Source organism: Labeo rohita, chromosome 12 (assembly GCF_022985175.1).
Source record: "Labeo rohita strain BAU-BD-2019 chromosome 12, IGBB_LRoh.1.0, whole genome shotgun sequence".
Classification (NCBI taxonomy): domain Eukaryota; kingdom Metazoa; phylum Chordata; class Actinopteri; order Cypriniformes; family Cyprinidae; genus Labeo; species Labeo rohita.
The window spans coordinates 9080353-9096455 of NC_066880.1; the positions used below are offsets into that span (position 1 = coordinate 9080353).

General features: G+C 38.4%; 1 protein-coding gene across 1 annotated transcript; it reads right to left on the bottom strand.

Moving 5' to 3' along the window:
* Positions 1 to 318: 318 nt before the first annotated feature.
* On the bottom strand, positions 319 to 12969 carry trim8b (tripartite motif containing 8b). The gene is made up of 6 exons (XM_051124430.1): positions 11190 to 12969; positions 5361 to 5456; positions 4816 to 5049; positions 2682 to 2713; positions 2444 to 2559; positions 319 to 2355 (listed from the first exon to the last, which is right to left on the bottom strand). Exons 1-6 carry the CDS (start codon positions 11760 to 11762, stop codon positions 1709 to 1711), a joined length of 1698 nt encoding a protein of 565 aa, XP_050980387.1. The 5' UTR covers positions 11763 to 12969; the 3' UTR covers positions 319 to 1708.
* Positions 12970 to 16103: the final 3134 nt, after the last annotated feature.

A 16103-nucleotide genomic window follows, 5' to 3' on the forward strand; every position in this document is an offset into this window, starting at 1 on the left:
TAATTACTCACCCTCATGTTGTTTCAAACCTGTAGGACCTTTGTTCATCTTGGAACACAAATAATCTATTTTTTGATCAAATCTGAGCGCTTTCTGACCCTCTGTAGACCACAAGGTATACGTTATTAATGACAGAATTTTCATTTTTTGTGAACTATCACTTTAAGTCTCATCTAGGCTAGAAGAATTTATGTGAATAATTTGTTTTAAGTGTTAAATGTGTTACCATAGTGATGTTAGCAATATGTTCTATTTCAAGTGTGCATAAAGAACTGAAGGTTAAGATTCATTATAAAACACAAAAACAAACGGTGGAACTTCTTGAAATTAGCATTTATTTGAACAAGGATCTTTCCAAATTACAAGTCTTTCTTTTTCATTTCACAAAATATTTACAACAGAAAATCCCTCCATTTTATCCCAAGTGTTCAGTTAGTTTTGTAACGTTCATTGGTCAATGTTTCTCATAAGTAGATCTAAAAAAAAAAAAAATAGAAAACAAAACCAAAAACTTCATTCCCTGTTTCAAAAGTCATTTTATAACTGCTAGCAGTTTTATTATTTTTCTACGAGTGCTCATAAACTCTTTTCCACATGCACTCAGTAACAAACAGGAAGCCAGAGGCTCCGTTGCTTGGAGCCGGAAACGGCATGAAACACAAGGAAGAACAATTACAGCATTGACAGTAAATGCAGAGGCATCAAGTGCACCATGACCCTCTGAACACAGGCCATTTCTTCTGTCTTCGGCTGACACGTTTGCGCTAGAGCCGCCGTTGAGTCAGATATAATGAGAGGCCACGGGTAAACGAAAGAATGCGAAACCAATGCATCCTGCGTTTAACATACAGGATGTAAAGGGGAGCGTTTCTGTGGCTTTGAAGGGCGTGAGAGAGACACAGCGCCGTCTGGATGGGGACCAGATTGAAGGTTGTGGGTTGAGGCGCGTTCTCGCTTACTTTGGAAGCCTGAGGAGACGACTGCGAACCAAGGTGAAGGCCATTTCCATTAAAAAGCTGCATTCAGTAGGGAAGGTCAAGCGAACAATGGCGGCGATGACAACGCTGTGCTGTTCCAGTTTCCGGGCTGGTTAAAAAACGGTTAAAATTAACATGTGCTTGTGCTATCTGTGACGGATAAAAAGACCACAGACTCCAATTTGAACAAAATATGAAAGGCTGGGAAAACTATACAGAGTTTTTGCACATGGGTGTTCTAACAAATGACAACCATGTGAAGTTAATAAAACTTCGTGGGCTACAATTCTCTCAACAGTAAATCGCCTTAATAAGTTTCATTAAGAGCCGACTTAATGGTTTTACTGCCGACTTCCATCGTTTCGTCACCTGATGAGTCAACGGCAATTGCGGAAAATTTGGATCTTACGAAGAAAGTGCAACATTATTGATGAATCGACAAACGACAGCATCCTCAGTCCTCTCTTGCAAACATTGAGTGTTATTTTTAGAAGAGCAACTTGCGTTCATGGTACATAATCACAACACCATTAGTGCCTAAATAATGTGCAAAGCTATGCTTGACTTTGTGATATTAACTTTCTTTTTCACTGCTCTCGGACTTCAGCAGTTCATCCGAGTTCGTTCTATATGATTGATAAGGTCTGCGTACAAAAATGCCCCACATGCATCTCTTTAAGACATCTCTCAGTGCCCCATCTGGTGACTGGCAGCAGTCACTGGAACAGGGGTTAACTGGTCACGTAATGCTTGGTGGAAGACTGGCCGTAGAGGCTGTAGAAGTCAGTGTGCCTGTGCGACTGAGACGCGTCGATCCAGTCGCGCATGGACAGGCTCTGGAGAGACTGCGACATGGCCGGGGCCGAGGGCAGAGGGGCGTGGGAGTACTCCTGCGAGCTCACCGGCCAGGGGAAGGAGCTGGAGCGAGGGTAGGGTGGATGTCCGCGGTGATTGGACACAGAGGGCACCCCTGAGCAGTAACAGTTATCGACCGTGCACATCAGGATCTTCCGCGCTCCGTACTGGGGCAGCTGGGAGGAGCTGCCGTTTGGGTAATGGGAGTGCGGGAATACCGAGGCCGAGTGCGCTAAGGGTTGAGAGCCAGAGGCTGAGCTGCTGCTTCCTACGTGCTGGGTGGAACCACACGGCCCTAGAGCTTGCTGGGAGGACTGACCTTCGCCTGGGGCAGAGCCCTGAGTGAGACTCAGGCACGGCTGCTTGGCAGCCGCAGGGCCTGATGAGGTGGAAGAGTCCATGAAGCTGGCGCCCGCTCGGCTGCTGCTGCCGCTGCCTTCGGGGAACGCCACCGAGTGCCTGCGCTTCTCGCACAGGTACGCCGGAATGCTCTGGAAAAAGTTCGCAGGAGCGCTGAACGGAGCTGGAAATGAAAAGGATGAAAAAACTGTTAATTATTTTTAAAAAAAGAGCAGCTGGATACAAGGTTTTATATTTATTTTCATACATACCTTCCAGCATCTTGCAGAGGTTCTTTTCTCTTTTAGAGATTTCAGACAGAAAGAGTTTGGAGTTGAGGCTGCCCACTTTGTATGGTGACAATGTGCTGCCCACATACGACTGAGACCTGGAGTCCAAAATATTAACCATGCACGTTAATGTTTATACTTAACACAGTGACAGGACAGGAATGATGACTAATGAACCTTATGATAATGATTCATGTACGAAAACTCTGCAGTGACTCACCTGTCCATTAGTATTTTCACAGATTTTGTGTTCTAAAAAGAACAAAAAAAAAACAAAAAAAAACAGATATTATATATAATTTCAATAACAGTGTTCCAGTACATAAAATACATGCATTGTTTCTTATTCCCATTCACACAGTCTCTATTTATAAAAGGTAAAGCATTAAAAATGCTATTAAAACAGATTTTAATACACAGTATTTGTGTATCATTAAATTATGAATACGCTTTCCATTGGTGTATGGTTTGTTAGAATATGACACTATTTGTTTGGAAATGAGAGTGCAAAAAAATCTAAATATTGAGAAAATCGTCTTTAAAGTTGTCCAAATAAAGTTCTTAGCAATGCATATTACTAATCAAAAATTAAGTTTTGATATCCTAATGGAACATGATCTTTACTTAATATCCTAATGATTTTGGCATAAAAGAAAAATGGATAATTTTGACCCATACAACGTATTGTTGGCTATTGCTAAAAATATACCTGTGCTACTTACAACTGGTTTTGTGGTCCAGGGTCACGTATATTATATTATATTATATTATATTATATTATTTTATATTATATTATATTATATTATATTATATTATAGGAGTCTCAATACTATCTGTCATTACTTACACTTATAAAAAGACTCTCTGGGATAAACAATTTATGGAAATTGTCTGTGTATCAGCATTAGGACTTTATTTTAAGCTTTATAGTGGTAATGAAACATGGCAAATATAGATACAGACAGCAGCAGGCCCCACCCATCAGTGTTGTGTGTGGGTTTTTGCACAACAAAGTTTTTGTGTGGGTTTTGGCACTCTAAATAAAGCAAAACAATTCCAGAACTGATTTTTTGCAAGTCAACTGAATACAAGAAGCTAAAATAAGCAGTGAACACAAGCAATTCAAGGATAATATGATAAGCGACGCATGTGGAACATGCATGTCTGCAGCAGCATGTTGGCAAGTGGTGGTGAGGGAGGGAGGAAAAAGAAAAAGAAAAAAAAAAAAAATCCAGAACCGATTCTCAGAACTGCGTTATACAAACTCGCAATTGTGACTTTTTTCTCAGAATTGCATGATATAAACTTGCAGTTCTGACATTTTTCTCAGAGTTGCATGATATAAACTTACAATTGCAAGTTATAAAGTCAGAACAGTGGGATATGAACTCGGAATTGCGAATTGTCTTGCAGATTCTGAGATAAAAACTTGCAATTCTAACTTTCTCACAAATGCGAGTTTGTATCTTGCAGTTCTGACTTTTTTCGCTTGCAATTGCAAGTTACGAATCAAATTCTGAGAACACTGATATGTTCTAAGAATTTTCAGTTTGTATCTCAGAATTCTGACTTAACTTGCAATCATTATAAAGTTACAATTGCGAGATATAAACTCACAATTCAGAGAAAAAAATCCTTGCAGTTGTGTTTATATCACTTTATAACTCACATCTGCAAGTTTATATCATGCAATTATTTTGACTTCATTTTTCAGAATTACAAGTTCATACATTGCGATTCTGACCTTTATAACTCGCAATTGGGAGTTTGTATCACATTTCTGAGAAAAAAGTCAGAAATGTAAGATGTAAACTCGCAAATGTGAATAAAAAAAGTCAGAATTGAGACATGTAAACTTGCAACTGCGAGAAAAAAAGTTGCAATTACCTTTTTGTATTTTTTATTTAGTGGCGAAAATGGGCTTCCATAGCAAAAGGATGGAAATTATAATATATATATTTCTAAAATCACATTGTTTATCTGTATTAAAACAAACAGATGAATCTGGCTTTGCATCCATAAATCTAAGCAACAAAACCGAACCTGAAAATAATCATATTCATACTTCATATTTCCTGGATTTGAGAGAGGTGAACTGTGTATCCAGCACATGAAAAATGGATGCCTATTCAACATGGGGCCAAAAATAATCATTTTCTGGCATCTTTGTATACTATTACACTGTTATAGTTCGCAATAAATCTGAGCTCACTCATAACAGCCTGGCAGAAAAATACTCTTCGTCTTCCTCACCATGACAAAAAGCAAAGGCACTTTAAAACACGGCTAAATGTCACCATTTATAACAAAAACAGGCTGTGTGGTATTGACAACAGCAATAAAAGTCCGGTCACCTTCATAAAACCGATGTCCTCCGCCTTATCAAAAACCATCTGGATGGAGCTGAGCAGTTTCTTCGCCTCTTGCTGTTTCTGGTGAAGCTGCAAGGCCTGTGCTGAGTTCTCCTGGCAGAACTTAGAATGGGCCTTATCCAGGACCTCCAGGGTCTTCCCCAGATCCTCCTCTAAGAGCTGCTGCATTTTCTGATACTGCAACTGCACCTCCTCCTTCAGGTGCTGCACTTTGTCCTGAGGTTTCACAGATCGGCACAAAACCATAAATTATTATGCAGGTCAAGCAGAGACTGCATCTGATGTGAACGATTAGGAAGAGCCACTGAGGAGCTGGATTTGTTATGGTCAAAGAACTAGGCATAACCTTTATCTCAAACCTGTACGAATAGACTAATGTGGTCATTAATCACAGTAATATGAAGAGTGTTCTGTATTAATAAGCTTAAGTGTTTGGTTCCAAAGCTTGCAAAGCAAAGGATGCAGTTGTTCTCTGTTAATAATGTGATTTAGCTTGTCAATGTACAGTATGAACATTTCACACTTACCTCCATGAGACATTTGTCAGATTCTAATTTGTAGAGCTGCTCTTCAATGTCCTGAACCCGGTCCTCGATTCGATCCTGCTGTTTGATCAGCATTTGCTGAAACACAAAAAGATATGATCAGGGCAAACCTGTTTTGATTTGCCTAAATATCTGGTCATGATGAGATGACCAGAATCAGCTGACGACCACACTGTACTGTTATGAATATATAAACAACTGGATTAAAAACAAACAAAGGAGTTAAATAATCATAAACCATTTCCACCACAATTAACCATTAGTTGCGATTAATCGCATTCAGAATAAAATATTTTGTTTACATAATATAGGTTTGCTATATATATATATATATATATATATATATATATATATATATATATATATATATATATATATATATATATATATATATATATATATATATACGCACACACACACTGTATATAAATATTTTAGAAATAACATTTTTCTCATATATATACATGGGTTAAAGACGAAAAAGGGTTTAAGCATAAAAACAAGAGTACAAGTGTAATACTGCTTTAAATTGGCTTTAAAAAAGGAAAAGTTTTCTGTTTAATTTAATTGCACTTTTCTTTTTGTTTTTCTGAGCAAAAACTAAATGTCATACATTTTTCCCTAATTTACAGAAGACTCTTACTATAAGTCATTCAGTGTAACAATCTTGTAGTTACAACAAAAATCAATCTGACACATTAAAAGACAAATTATTTTTACTCAAAATACTAATTAGTTGTATTCTACATTTTTTAAATGTGCCACTATTCTAGGTTTTGCCCATTTGTCAGTAAAAAGTTCTTACTCATTTGAAGGAAAGTCTACTTTCAAAACAAAGATTCACATATAATGTACTCACCCCCTTGTCATCCAAGATGTTCATGTCTTTCTTCAGTCATAAAGAAATTATGTTTTTTGAGGAAAACATTTCAGCATTTTTCTCCATATATTGGACTGATATGTTGCCCCAAGTCTGAACTTCCAAGATGCAGTTTAAATGCAGCTTCAAACGACCCCAAATGTGGTTGTAAACGATCCCAGCCGCGGATAAAGGGTCTTATCTAGTGAAACGATCGGTTATTTTCATTTAAAAATACAATTTAAATACTTTTTAATCTCAAACACTCGTCTTGCCTTTCTCTCCCTGAACTCTGTGTATTGTGACTCAAGACAGTTAGGGGGTAGGGTTAGGGTCGAAAAACTCCAATCATATTTTCTCCCTCAACTTCAAAAATCATTTTAAAATCATCCTACATCGCTGCAGAAGTTCCGACCCAGTCTTTGCAAAGTGAACAAGCAAAGAAGATCAAACACCCTTAACAAAAAAGGTAAAACAGCGATATAGGATGATTTTGAAGTTGAGGGAGAACATGAGATGGCAATCTTTCGACATACCCTAACTGCCATGAACCGGAACAAAAACAGTCCAGGCAGAGTAAGACAAGACGAGCATTTGGCATTAAAAAGTATATAAATTGTATAATTTTTATGAAAATAACCGATCGTTTCGGTAGATAAGACCCTTCTTTCTCGGCTGGGATCGTTTACAACTGCATTTGGGATCATCTGAAGCTGCATTTAAACTGCATTTTGGAAGTTCAAAATTGGGGCACCATATGGAGAAAAATCTTAAAATATATTTCCTCAAAAAACATAATTTCTTTACGACTGAAGAAAAAAGACATGAACATCTTGGATGACAAGGGGGTGAGTAAATTATTTGTAAATTGTTGTTCTGGAAGTGGACTTCTCCTTTAAAACAATAAAATATAATTTGCTTCCTTATTCTTATATATATTTTAATATGTACAAGTCAGAATAAGCATGTTGTTTGAATTTTTCACATAAATACTATGTTACACTGAATGACAATGTAACATTATTTCAACCAAATTTTATTCTCCAAAAACGTATTTTAAACTTTAAAAGTAGACACTTTGATTACATTTAATGTGCTTTCTATGGACATAAAATCAATTTCTTTTGATGTGGACATCTTAATGTCTTTGACCCACATGCATGTGTGTATTTATTTATACATTAAAAATATGCACAGTACACTGAAAACCAAAAATAAGTAGTGTATGGAAAAATGAAAAAAAAAAAAAAAAAAGCAAAGTAAATGCCACTTGTGATCAGAGTATTATTGTCTTTTCCAATCCACAATGCAATTTGTATGCAATTATGCAAACATTATGCACAATGTGTAAACACTATTTGTATTTTTTAAAAACACAAAACGCTGCCTATGAAATTACCCAAGCCAATTTTATACTTCTCTTCAAAAATGTCATTTCCACCACTGTCATTTCCAGAATATTATGAAATTACATTACCTGAGGTGGACTGGAAATGGCAGTTTGGTGAAAATGTTCATGGCTTTCAGAACAAAGGAATTTCCTCTGTGTGCATGACATTGTATAATAACAAATTAGTGCATGAAATGTGGGTTTGAGAACTGAATGCTAGGAAGAATGATATTTAATCGCTTTCATTTGTATGCTTCAATGCAACAACACAAAAAAGTTACAAAATGCAATGTTTACCAATGTCTAATTTACACTGAAGCAATAAAGCAAATGAATCTTTCAGAGTTTTCAATCACTGGCATAAGAAAACATGCTAAAAATATATAACTCTAGAAATGTAAATTAAAAAACATTAAAAGCACATCTTAACAATAACACTGAAAAGGCAAGGACGAATCACAAAACTACTGTAATGATGTTTTAGAGAATGTTACTTAATTATAAATCACCAGTAAAATGAATAAATCTTAAATATTTAGCCTACTCCAAAGATGTTATATATAAATAACAATGACTAGAATTCAATCTACAGACAGAATATTCATAAAAGACGACAAGATCTGAGTTCTACATGTCTAATGCTGAAATATACATTCAGTTTGAACCAAAACTAAGAAATCTTAATAATAGAAAATAATTTTCCGTCTTCTTTTATTGCTAGACAATGACATAACGAATGCACAATCTAGTATTCTGGTTAACCAGCATATTCTTTTGTTTTAAAACTACATAAATAATATGAGAATGCAGCACTGAGACAAAAAGCTAAAAAGTCGGTTCTGTTGCGATGCCACAAATGTAACTTTGCTAACTTCCTGTTCCTTTCTTTTCAATGAATGCAATTGTCAAGGCCCCACGGAGAAGGACTGGTGGCTGAAGAGGAATTTCAATTATTTTCCTTTCATATTCAACAGCAAACAAAGGGGAAAAAACACAATCAACAAACGACTTGCGACGCCTGACAGAAGTTCAGTGGTACCTAAGGAACAAACCAAATTAGTTTTAATTAAACAAACGCCTTGTGCGAGAGGCAGTCACCAAAAAGAAGGTGGGGGTGCTGTCATGGCAACAAAGCTCTTTTTTTCATATCTGTATATTCAGAGGGGAATATGAGGGAGGAAAAAGGAGGAGGAGAAGGAAAGACAGCATAGAGGAGAGCAAAGAGAAAGAAGGAAGGCTCATTTCACACCGTCTTTCCCCATTTTGTCTTTGTCTGCGTCCAAGGCAGAGACAAATCGTGTTGACCCTGCGAGTGTGTATTTTGGAGCAAAGCTCCATAATGAATGCAGCCGAGCTCGCAGATAAAACTGCTTCCTGTAGAAAGAGGACAAACCTCAACCACATCAAGCTACTTTATGCTCAAAAGCTCACATGGCTCAGAAGTTGACTGAATTCAGTAGTGTGACGTCAAATTTTAAAAACCTCACACGCGGGATGTGAGATTAAACAAAACAGGTATTCTCCTACGAGCACAAGAAGTCAATTTTGGTATTTTTTCTTCGCACTCAAGAGTAATACTATTATATAATTCTGATTCATCTCAGCTACAAAGAGTGAAAAACAAAGGGAATCAATGTCAGCCTTCAGAATGCAGCAGTACAGGACAAACGCAAGACCCAGAGAGGGATGCGCTGCAAACTAATGATCTTCAATCACACCGTCTGACAGACGCTTATAACAGCTGACTGTACCCTCTGTGCCAAATGAACTACATCAATCACTGCCGATGATACGCGCAGCCAAACCTTTTCCTTTCAACAGATTTTGTTTGTTGAGCGTATGACAAATTGGATCCACAATCACATGGTACTGGGTAAACGGACTTGTTTTCTTGTATCGCGCTTGTGCATCAACCGATTTTCTTGTGGCGTAAATCCATTACCAAGATTCGGATCCAAGAATTGGATTTGGCAGACTCGTACAGACTACACTAACCTCTCTACATTACCAAAAATGACACATATTTACAGTATGATGTGCAATATTCATCTTAGCACAGCAGGAGATCTTTCTACAACGGTGGTACGTAATTTAAAGCCATATGGAGCCATTTTCTCCCAATTAAGTGACTTACTTTGGTGATTTTAAACGGATAGTTCACCAGAAATAGAAATCTGGTCATCCGATTTCTTAATGTCACACTGACTTTCATTGTAGAGCCTAAAAGGTTCTGCAAAATATCCTCCATTTGTTCCGCAGAAGAACAAGATGACATGAGGGTGAATATTTATGACAATTTTAACTTTTGGTGAACTCTCTCATTAATCTGTGGTGAAACACCATGAATTTGGTCAACAAACAGCAAGTTCTAAACCATTGGCTCTTTACAGATTAAACTGGTGTTTATCTACATCAACAATCAGGAACAGAAGAAAGGTCAAGAAGCAGAAAACCGCATGGAGACAGAGAATGTCTTTGAAGCTCTAGGATCTAAGACCATGGCCTAATTGTAGTGACTGATGAGCTCGGGCTGCCGGCAGAAGCCTGGAGGGTGGAACCTAATACCTCATGGCAGCGGTGCTGGCTTGCCATCCAGGACGGACCTCTCTCAAGGGGGAATGGGGGTAGGGTGCTCAAAATCACTGTCATTTCAAACCAGCGTCTCTTCCGCCAAGGTCAGACTGAACGAGGCAATAGCAACCTTGCCCTGAGCTACAGCCCCAGACAGAGCCATTTTGCCTCGTAGCAGATGAAAACGTAAGGACAAATGGTGTCTGTCAAAGACGGTAAACTTAACATTCACAAACAGGGACTACCTGCGAAAAGGAACTCTGGAAATCCCAAAACATCCCAAACAGGGTGCATGGTTTCACTTTCAATAGCTTGGGCTACTAGGGTTCATTTTGTAGATTGATTGGTCATTGCTAGCATGTCCTGTCACAGAGATGCCTGGGATAACTGATGGCATATGATTTATATAATCAACATAAATGGAAATTATACTGCCAGCATGCACATGAATCAAATCGGAGGCACACTGCCTTACTGTAAAGGGAAAAAGCAATTCCTGGTCACTAACTACAGAGATTTGTTTTGAGATATTAAAAGCAGATATAATATCTGAGCAGTTTCTGCCTGGGAATTTTATTTGGTTTTAGGTTTATGAAAAGAGCATTGTGCAATGCTGATTGTTTAAAACAAGAAAATCCAGGTTGTATTGTTACAGCGAGCCTAGAAAATGCAAAGGGTAAATTAAATCCAAATCTGGCCTTTTTCCTCATCTGTGCCACAGAAAATAAGACTCATCATTAAATTCTCCAGTCGCAGTCCTCCCCCTCCCCAAAACGCCATGCAAGGATGCACCTGTGCTGGGAAGATAAGCCCAAAGGAGAGCTTCGGTATTGTTTGCAGCTCTACCCAATTGTTTATCATTCAAATGGAAGAAAAAAGGGGGAAGGGGACAGAATAGTTAGCAACTACATCGATAAACCTCGTCGTTGCTCCGCCAAATCCAGAACCTTCAGCTGTAGGTAAAAAATGAGAGGAAGTTAAGGCCACTTACTCTGATATCGTTGCGTCTGACTTCTATATCGCACACCGCGTGGCCGTGGTTGGTAGCACATCTGGAGAAGCAGCAGTACTGGCAGACGGCCACATGCTCGGTTTCACAATGATATAGTCTGTACTCGTCGTGCTGCGGACAGCTCCAGGCTCGCACGTCCTCGGCGTCCACCAGCAAGTGTCCAGCGTTGGACGAAGGTTGTTGGAGATGTGTCTGCACGTGAGAATGGCAACAGGGCGCGTTGCACCTGAGGCAAACCTTCTGGGCTTGAAGCGGAGGGCCGCGCCGGCACAGAATGCAATGCAGAACCGCCGGCGTCTTCTCGACGTTTAACGCGTTAAACTTCTCCACAATGTTGGACAGTTTGTGGTTCTTCTCCAAAGCTGGTTTTTGGCTGTAGGCATGGTTGCATTCTGGACAGCGAACCATTCCTGTGTCTTTAGACCAGGCCTCGTTGATGCACATACGGCAGAAGTTGTGTTTGCACGGGAGCTGAACCGGCTCCGAGAACACGTTCAAACAAATAGGGCATATGAGCTCTTCCTCCAGACAGTTCTTCCAGTTCTCAGCCATCTTTAAAGCTCAACTGCATAAAATAGGTTTGATACCTGAAATGGGTGGCGCGGAACCACAAGGATCTCGTTTTAAAGCTCAACTTTCTGCCAATGAGAGTGCAAATACTCTAGAAGAGTATACTTTAGCACACTTTAGCTCAAGGCAACATCATTACACCACCCACTTCTTCATTCGTCGGTGTCAACTGTAGGCGTCGAGAGAATTTTGTGTTGCCACAGCACTAAAAGTGGACTTTTCTTGTCTTGTGACTTTAAATGCCAACACACTAGTTCGTGTTCTACATGTGTGGCTGATTCCTGCGCCTACTAGTCTTGTGTGACGACTATGAATAGTCAAGTCTCCTGACAGCTAGTAGGTAAAGACACGCTGATAGGCCGTTTTTCAAAAACAGCCTAGAGCCAGAGACTAATAAAAGCTGTTGAAAGTAAATTATTATTCTCACGACAAGGCGTTTGTTGTTTTCGTCCAATGCTATTTTGACATAGCATCACACTGACATGGATTTTACTCCCAAAGAGGATTATAATGGCTCTGCTAGAGCTCCGTACAGACGTGCGTTACACTTTACATTAAAATATTCATATCGCACATCGCCGTAGCGTCTTATATATCTGAATTTCATAGAAAACAACGATCTTAACCAGACCGGTCGGTTAATTCTTACACATATGTGTAGACTACGCTCATACTAGACTTCCCCTCATTATAACAAAGGAACACAGAGAGAACATACACTGGTATGCAACCAAGTCTAGAGAACACTTGATCACTTTGATCTCTTCGGGCGAGAAAAAAAATGAAGTCTTATTCCGATACACCTCCGAAAACAAACAGGCAGCCCTTCATATCTTTAAAGCGAAACGGAGTGCTTCGTGGTTCTCGCTCGGTCTGTCATCTGCCATCTTGCGTCCCTCTTTAAAAATGAAAAAGAAAACGTCTCTGTTTGGCCCCCATCGCTTTAGTGCTGAAAAGAAATCAAAAGTGGATTACAGGCGTGCGTTTCCTCGCTGCTTCCGAATCCAATCGCGGCCGATTCCTGAGAACGCGCATCCATGGGTCGATCCTCAAAACGGGCCGATCTCACCATGGTATTATTTATGGGTTTTTTTTTCCTCTTCTCTCGTTCAGGCTTTGATGAGGGTTGGAATGCAGGGACAGAAAAGAGAGTTTCAATACACACTGAGCTTCACACTCGCTCCGCCCCTCCCAACGACCACTCCGCCAATCACGTGACTCATCACTGCTTTGACATGCAAAAAGGAGGGGCGTCGAGCAAAGAGGCGGGGCTTGGTTTAAAAGGGCATCTACATCGGGGAATAACGCGAACATTAGGGAGGATTTTGATTCGGTGACTCGAATCTTTTGAATCATTCACTGACTTGTATATTCATCATTTTTAAATAATATTAAGATGTAAACATGCTGGTCCCGATACACTTCCTGTTTCTTTTTTTTTTTTACTTTACACAAACATAACAAAAAAATACAACCAACATAACATTTGACCGGATGAAAATGTTACATTAGCACCTTTAAGATGTATTTGTATATGTGAATTTAAAAAAAAAAAAAAAAAAAAATGGTCTATTACCTTTTCCATTCCATTTTTCATTTATCCACCATATTGGCGGCACTTAATGTAAACAATGCCACTGAACCCAACGAAACTCGCATATTTTGCTGAATATTGCTGAAAATGGTCAATTATTGTCATGTTTTTTGGGCTGTACTAATCGTTCGGATCGGGAAAAACATTTGGAATACTGTGAGATTGCCAAACGTTATAACAAATAAAGGAGAAGAGTGCAAAAAACAGTCACAAAAGGCATTTGTCGTTGGCCAAACTGAACTGAAGGATTTGTAAAAATCATTTCCAGTCAGGTAGGTGAAATATTAGGCTAATATCTTAATACTGCTCGTACGTATCTTTACCACCTATTAGCTTTAGTAAAAGTCAAAATATTGCGCTCTTTCCTGCTTACTAAGTCCTTACGATTTAGGAGCTTTCACACATTTTCTCCATGGTTTAAACAGCATAAATCACCAGAAAAACAAATTCAGTAGTACATTAATTGTGCAATCCATGCTGTTGTTTACATCCGAGTATCTCCAATATGGCCACGCCTCTGGGTAACTGACCAAACTGTGACGTAAGTGCAAGTTAGGGCTGCACGATTAATCGAATGCGTTTATGAGGCGCGCTTAGTCAGTAAAGCCAGTACTTTGATTAGTAGTAAAGCTCCATCGGGTGCGTTCAGCTGGAGCGGCAATCAATACACAGAGCCGTAAATCACTGTCAAGCTACACTACCGTTCAAAAGTTTGGGGTCAGTAAGACTTGTAATAGTCTTTAAAGAAGTCTCTTATGCTCATCAAGGCTGCATTTATTTGATTAAAAATATAGAAAAAAACAGTAATATTGCAAAATGTTTTTACAATACAAAATAATGTTTTTTATTTTAACATACTTTAAAATAGAATTTATTCCTGTGATGAAAAGCTGAATTTTTATCAGCTGTTACTCCAGTCTTAAGTGTCACATGATCCTTCAGAAATCATTCTAATATGCGGATTTATTATTAGAATGATCAATGTTGGATAATATCAACAGTTGTGCTGCCAAATATTTTTTGGAACCTGTGATTTTTTTTTTCAGGATTCTTTCATGAATAACAAGTTTAAAAAGTACAGTGTTTATTCAAAATATAAATATTTTATAACAATGTAAATTATTTATTAATAACTTTTAATAAACTTTTAATTATTAACTTAATACATCCTTGGTGAATAAAAGTATTAATTTCTTAAAAAAAAAAAAAAAAAAGAAACAATAAAAATGTACTGACCCCAAACTTTTGAACGGTAGTGTACGTCAAATCGCGCTCATAATCACAGATGAATCGCATTCCATTATGAGCGCGATTTGGCGTAGCTTGTCAGTGATTTACAGCTCTGTGTATTAATTGCCGCTCCAGCTGAACGCACGTGATGGAGCTTTACTACTAACCAAAGTACCGGCTTTACTGACTAAGCGCGCCTCATAAACGCATTCGATTAATTGTGCAGCCCTAGTGCAAGTTATGTATCTTTGTGCATTATGAGCAAGTTTTATTATTTTTATTAGCATTTGCGTGCTTACAAATCTATTGGCTCTTGTTATAGCCAGTCTTTAAAGGAACAGTTCACACAAATTCTGTCATTAAGTACTCACCCTCATGTCATTCCAAACCCGTAAGATCTTTATTCATATTCAAAACACAAATTAAGATATTTTAGATGAAATCTGAGAGAGCTCTCTGACTCTGCATAGAGAGCAACGCAACCACGTTCAAGACCCAGAAAGGCACCAAGAACATCAACAAAATAGTCCATGTGACGACAGTGGTTCAACCGTAATTTTATGAAGCTACGCGGATACTTTTTTATGCACAAAAAAACTAAAATAGCAACGTTATTCGACAATGCTTCTCCACGTCACCCTAGCGCCATTTTTAAGAGCACCATGATTTTTGGGTGAACTATCCCTTTAAAAGCATTAAAATAAGAAAGCAGTCACTGCCTTCATATGGGTGACTTCAGTGAGCAAAAATTGCGATTCAGTGCTTGGAAGTGAACAAGTATGATTCATTCAAAACATTTGCTCGAATACAATGATTTGCTGATGACCAAAACATTATTAGATCTGTTCTAAGTGTTACAGTGTTATAAATACGCAAGTACAGACCCACTTTTATTAATCAAAAACGTCTAATTTTACGAATTTAAATTTGTTAACTGGCTGATTTTATTTCAGAGAGACCTTATAACAGAAAGATATAAATTTTCAACCCATACCCACTTCTACATTCCCATTGAATAGGTTTCATTGAATAACTTGCATCAGTTGTTGTTGCCCTTTTAAGAGAGCTTCGTCATCACCAAAACATGATCAGTTCAGGGAATGGGTGAGAAGGGGGGATTACGGGGATTTCTCACTCGAACTGTAATGACATGAAGTTGTTAAATTCGCTGACATAATCCAGTCCTTCCCACATAGGAAACTACTCAAATATCCGACAGGTGACGTAGCCAGTACAGGAAAAAATAAGTCACATTGAGAATCTCTAATAAGTGTTTTTGAGTTGACGAACTCTTACTCATACTGTAAGCGTTATTAGAAATGATTAACAGTCACAGTTGGTGTATCTCACAATCTTTTAGACAAAAGGACCGTGAGCTGAAAACTCTAGAGGCTTTTCTTTTTGTGCGCTGTGTTCTCATGGGAACCAATTATACAAAAGTAATTTGAAACCTGCACCTACTTAGTCATGTGATGCCTCGTTTTGTTGGATCATCCCAG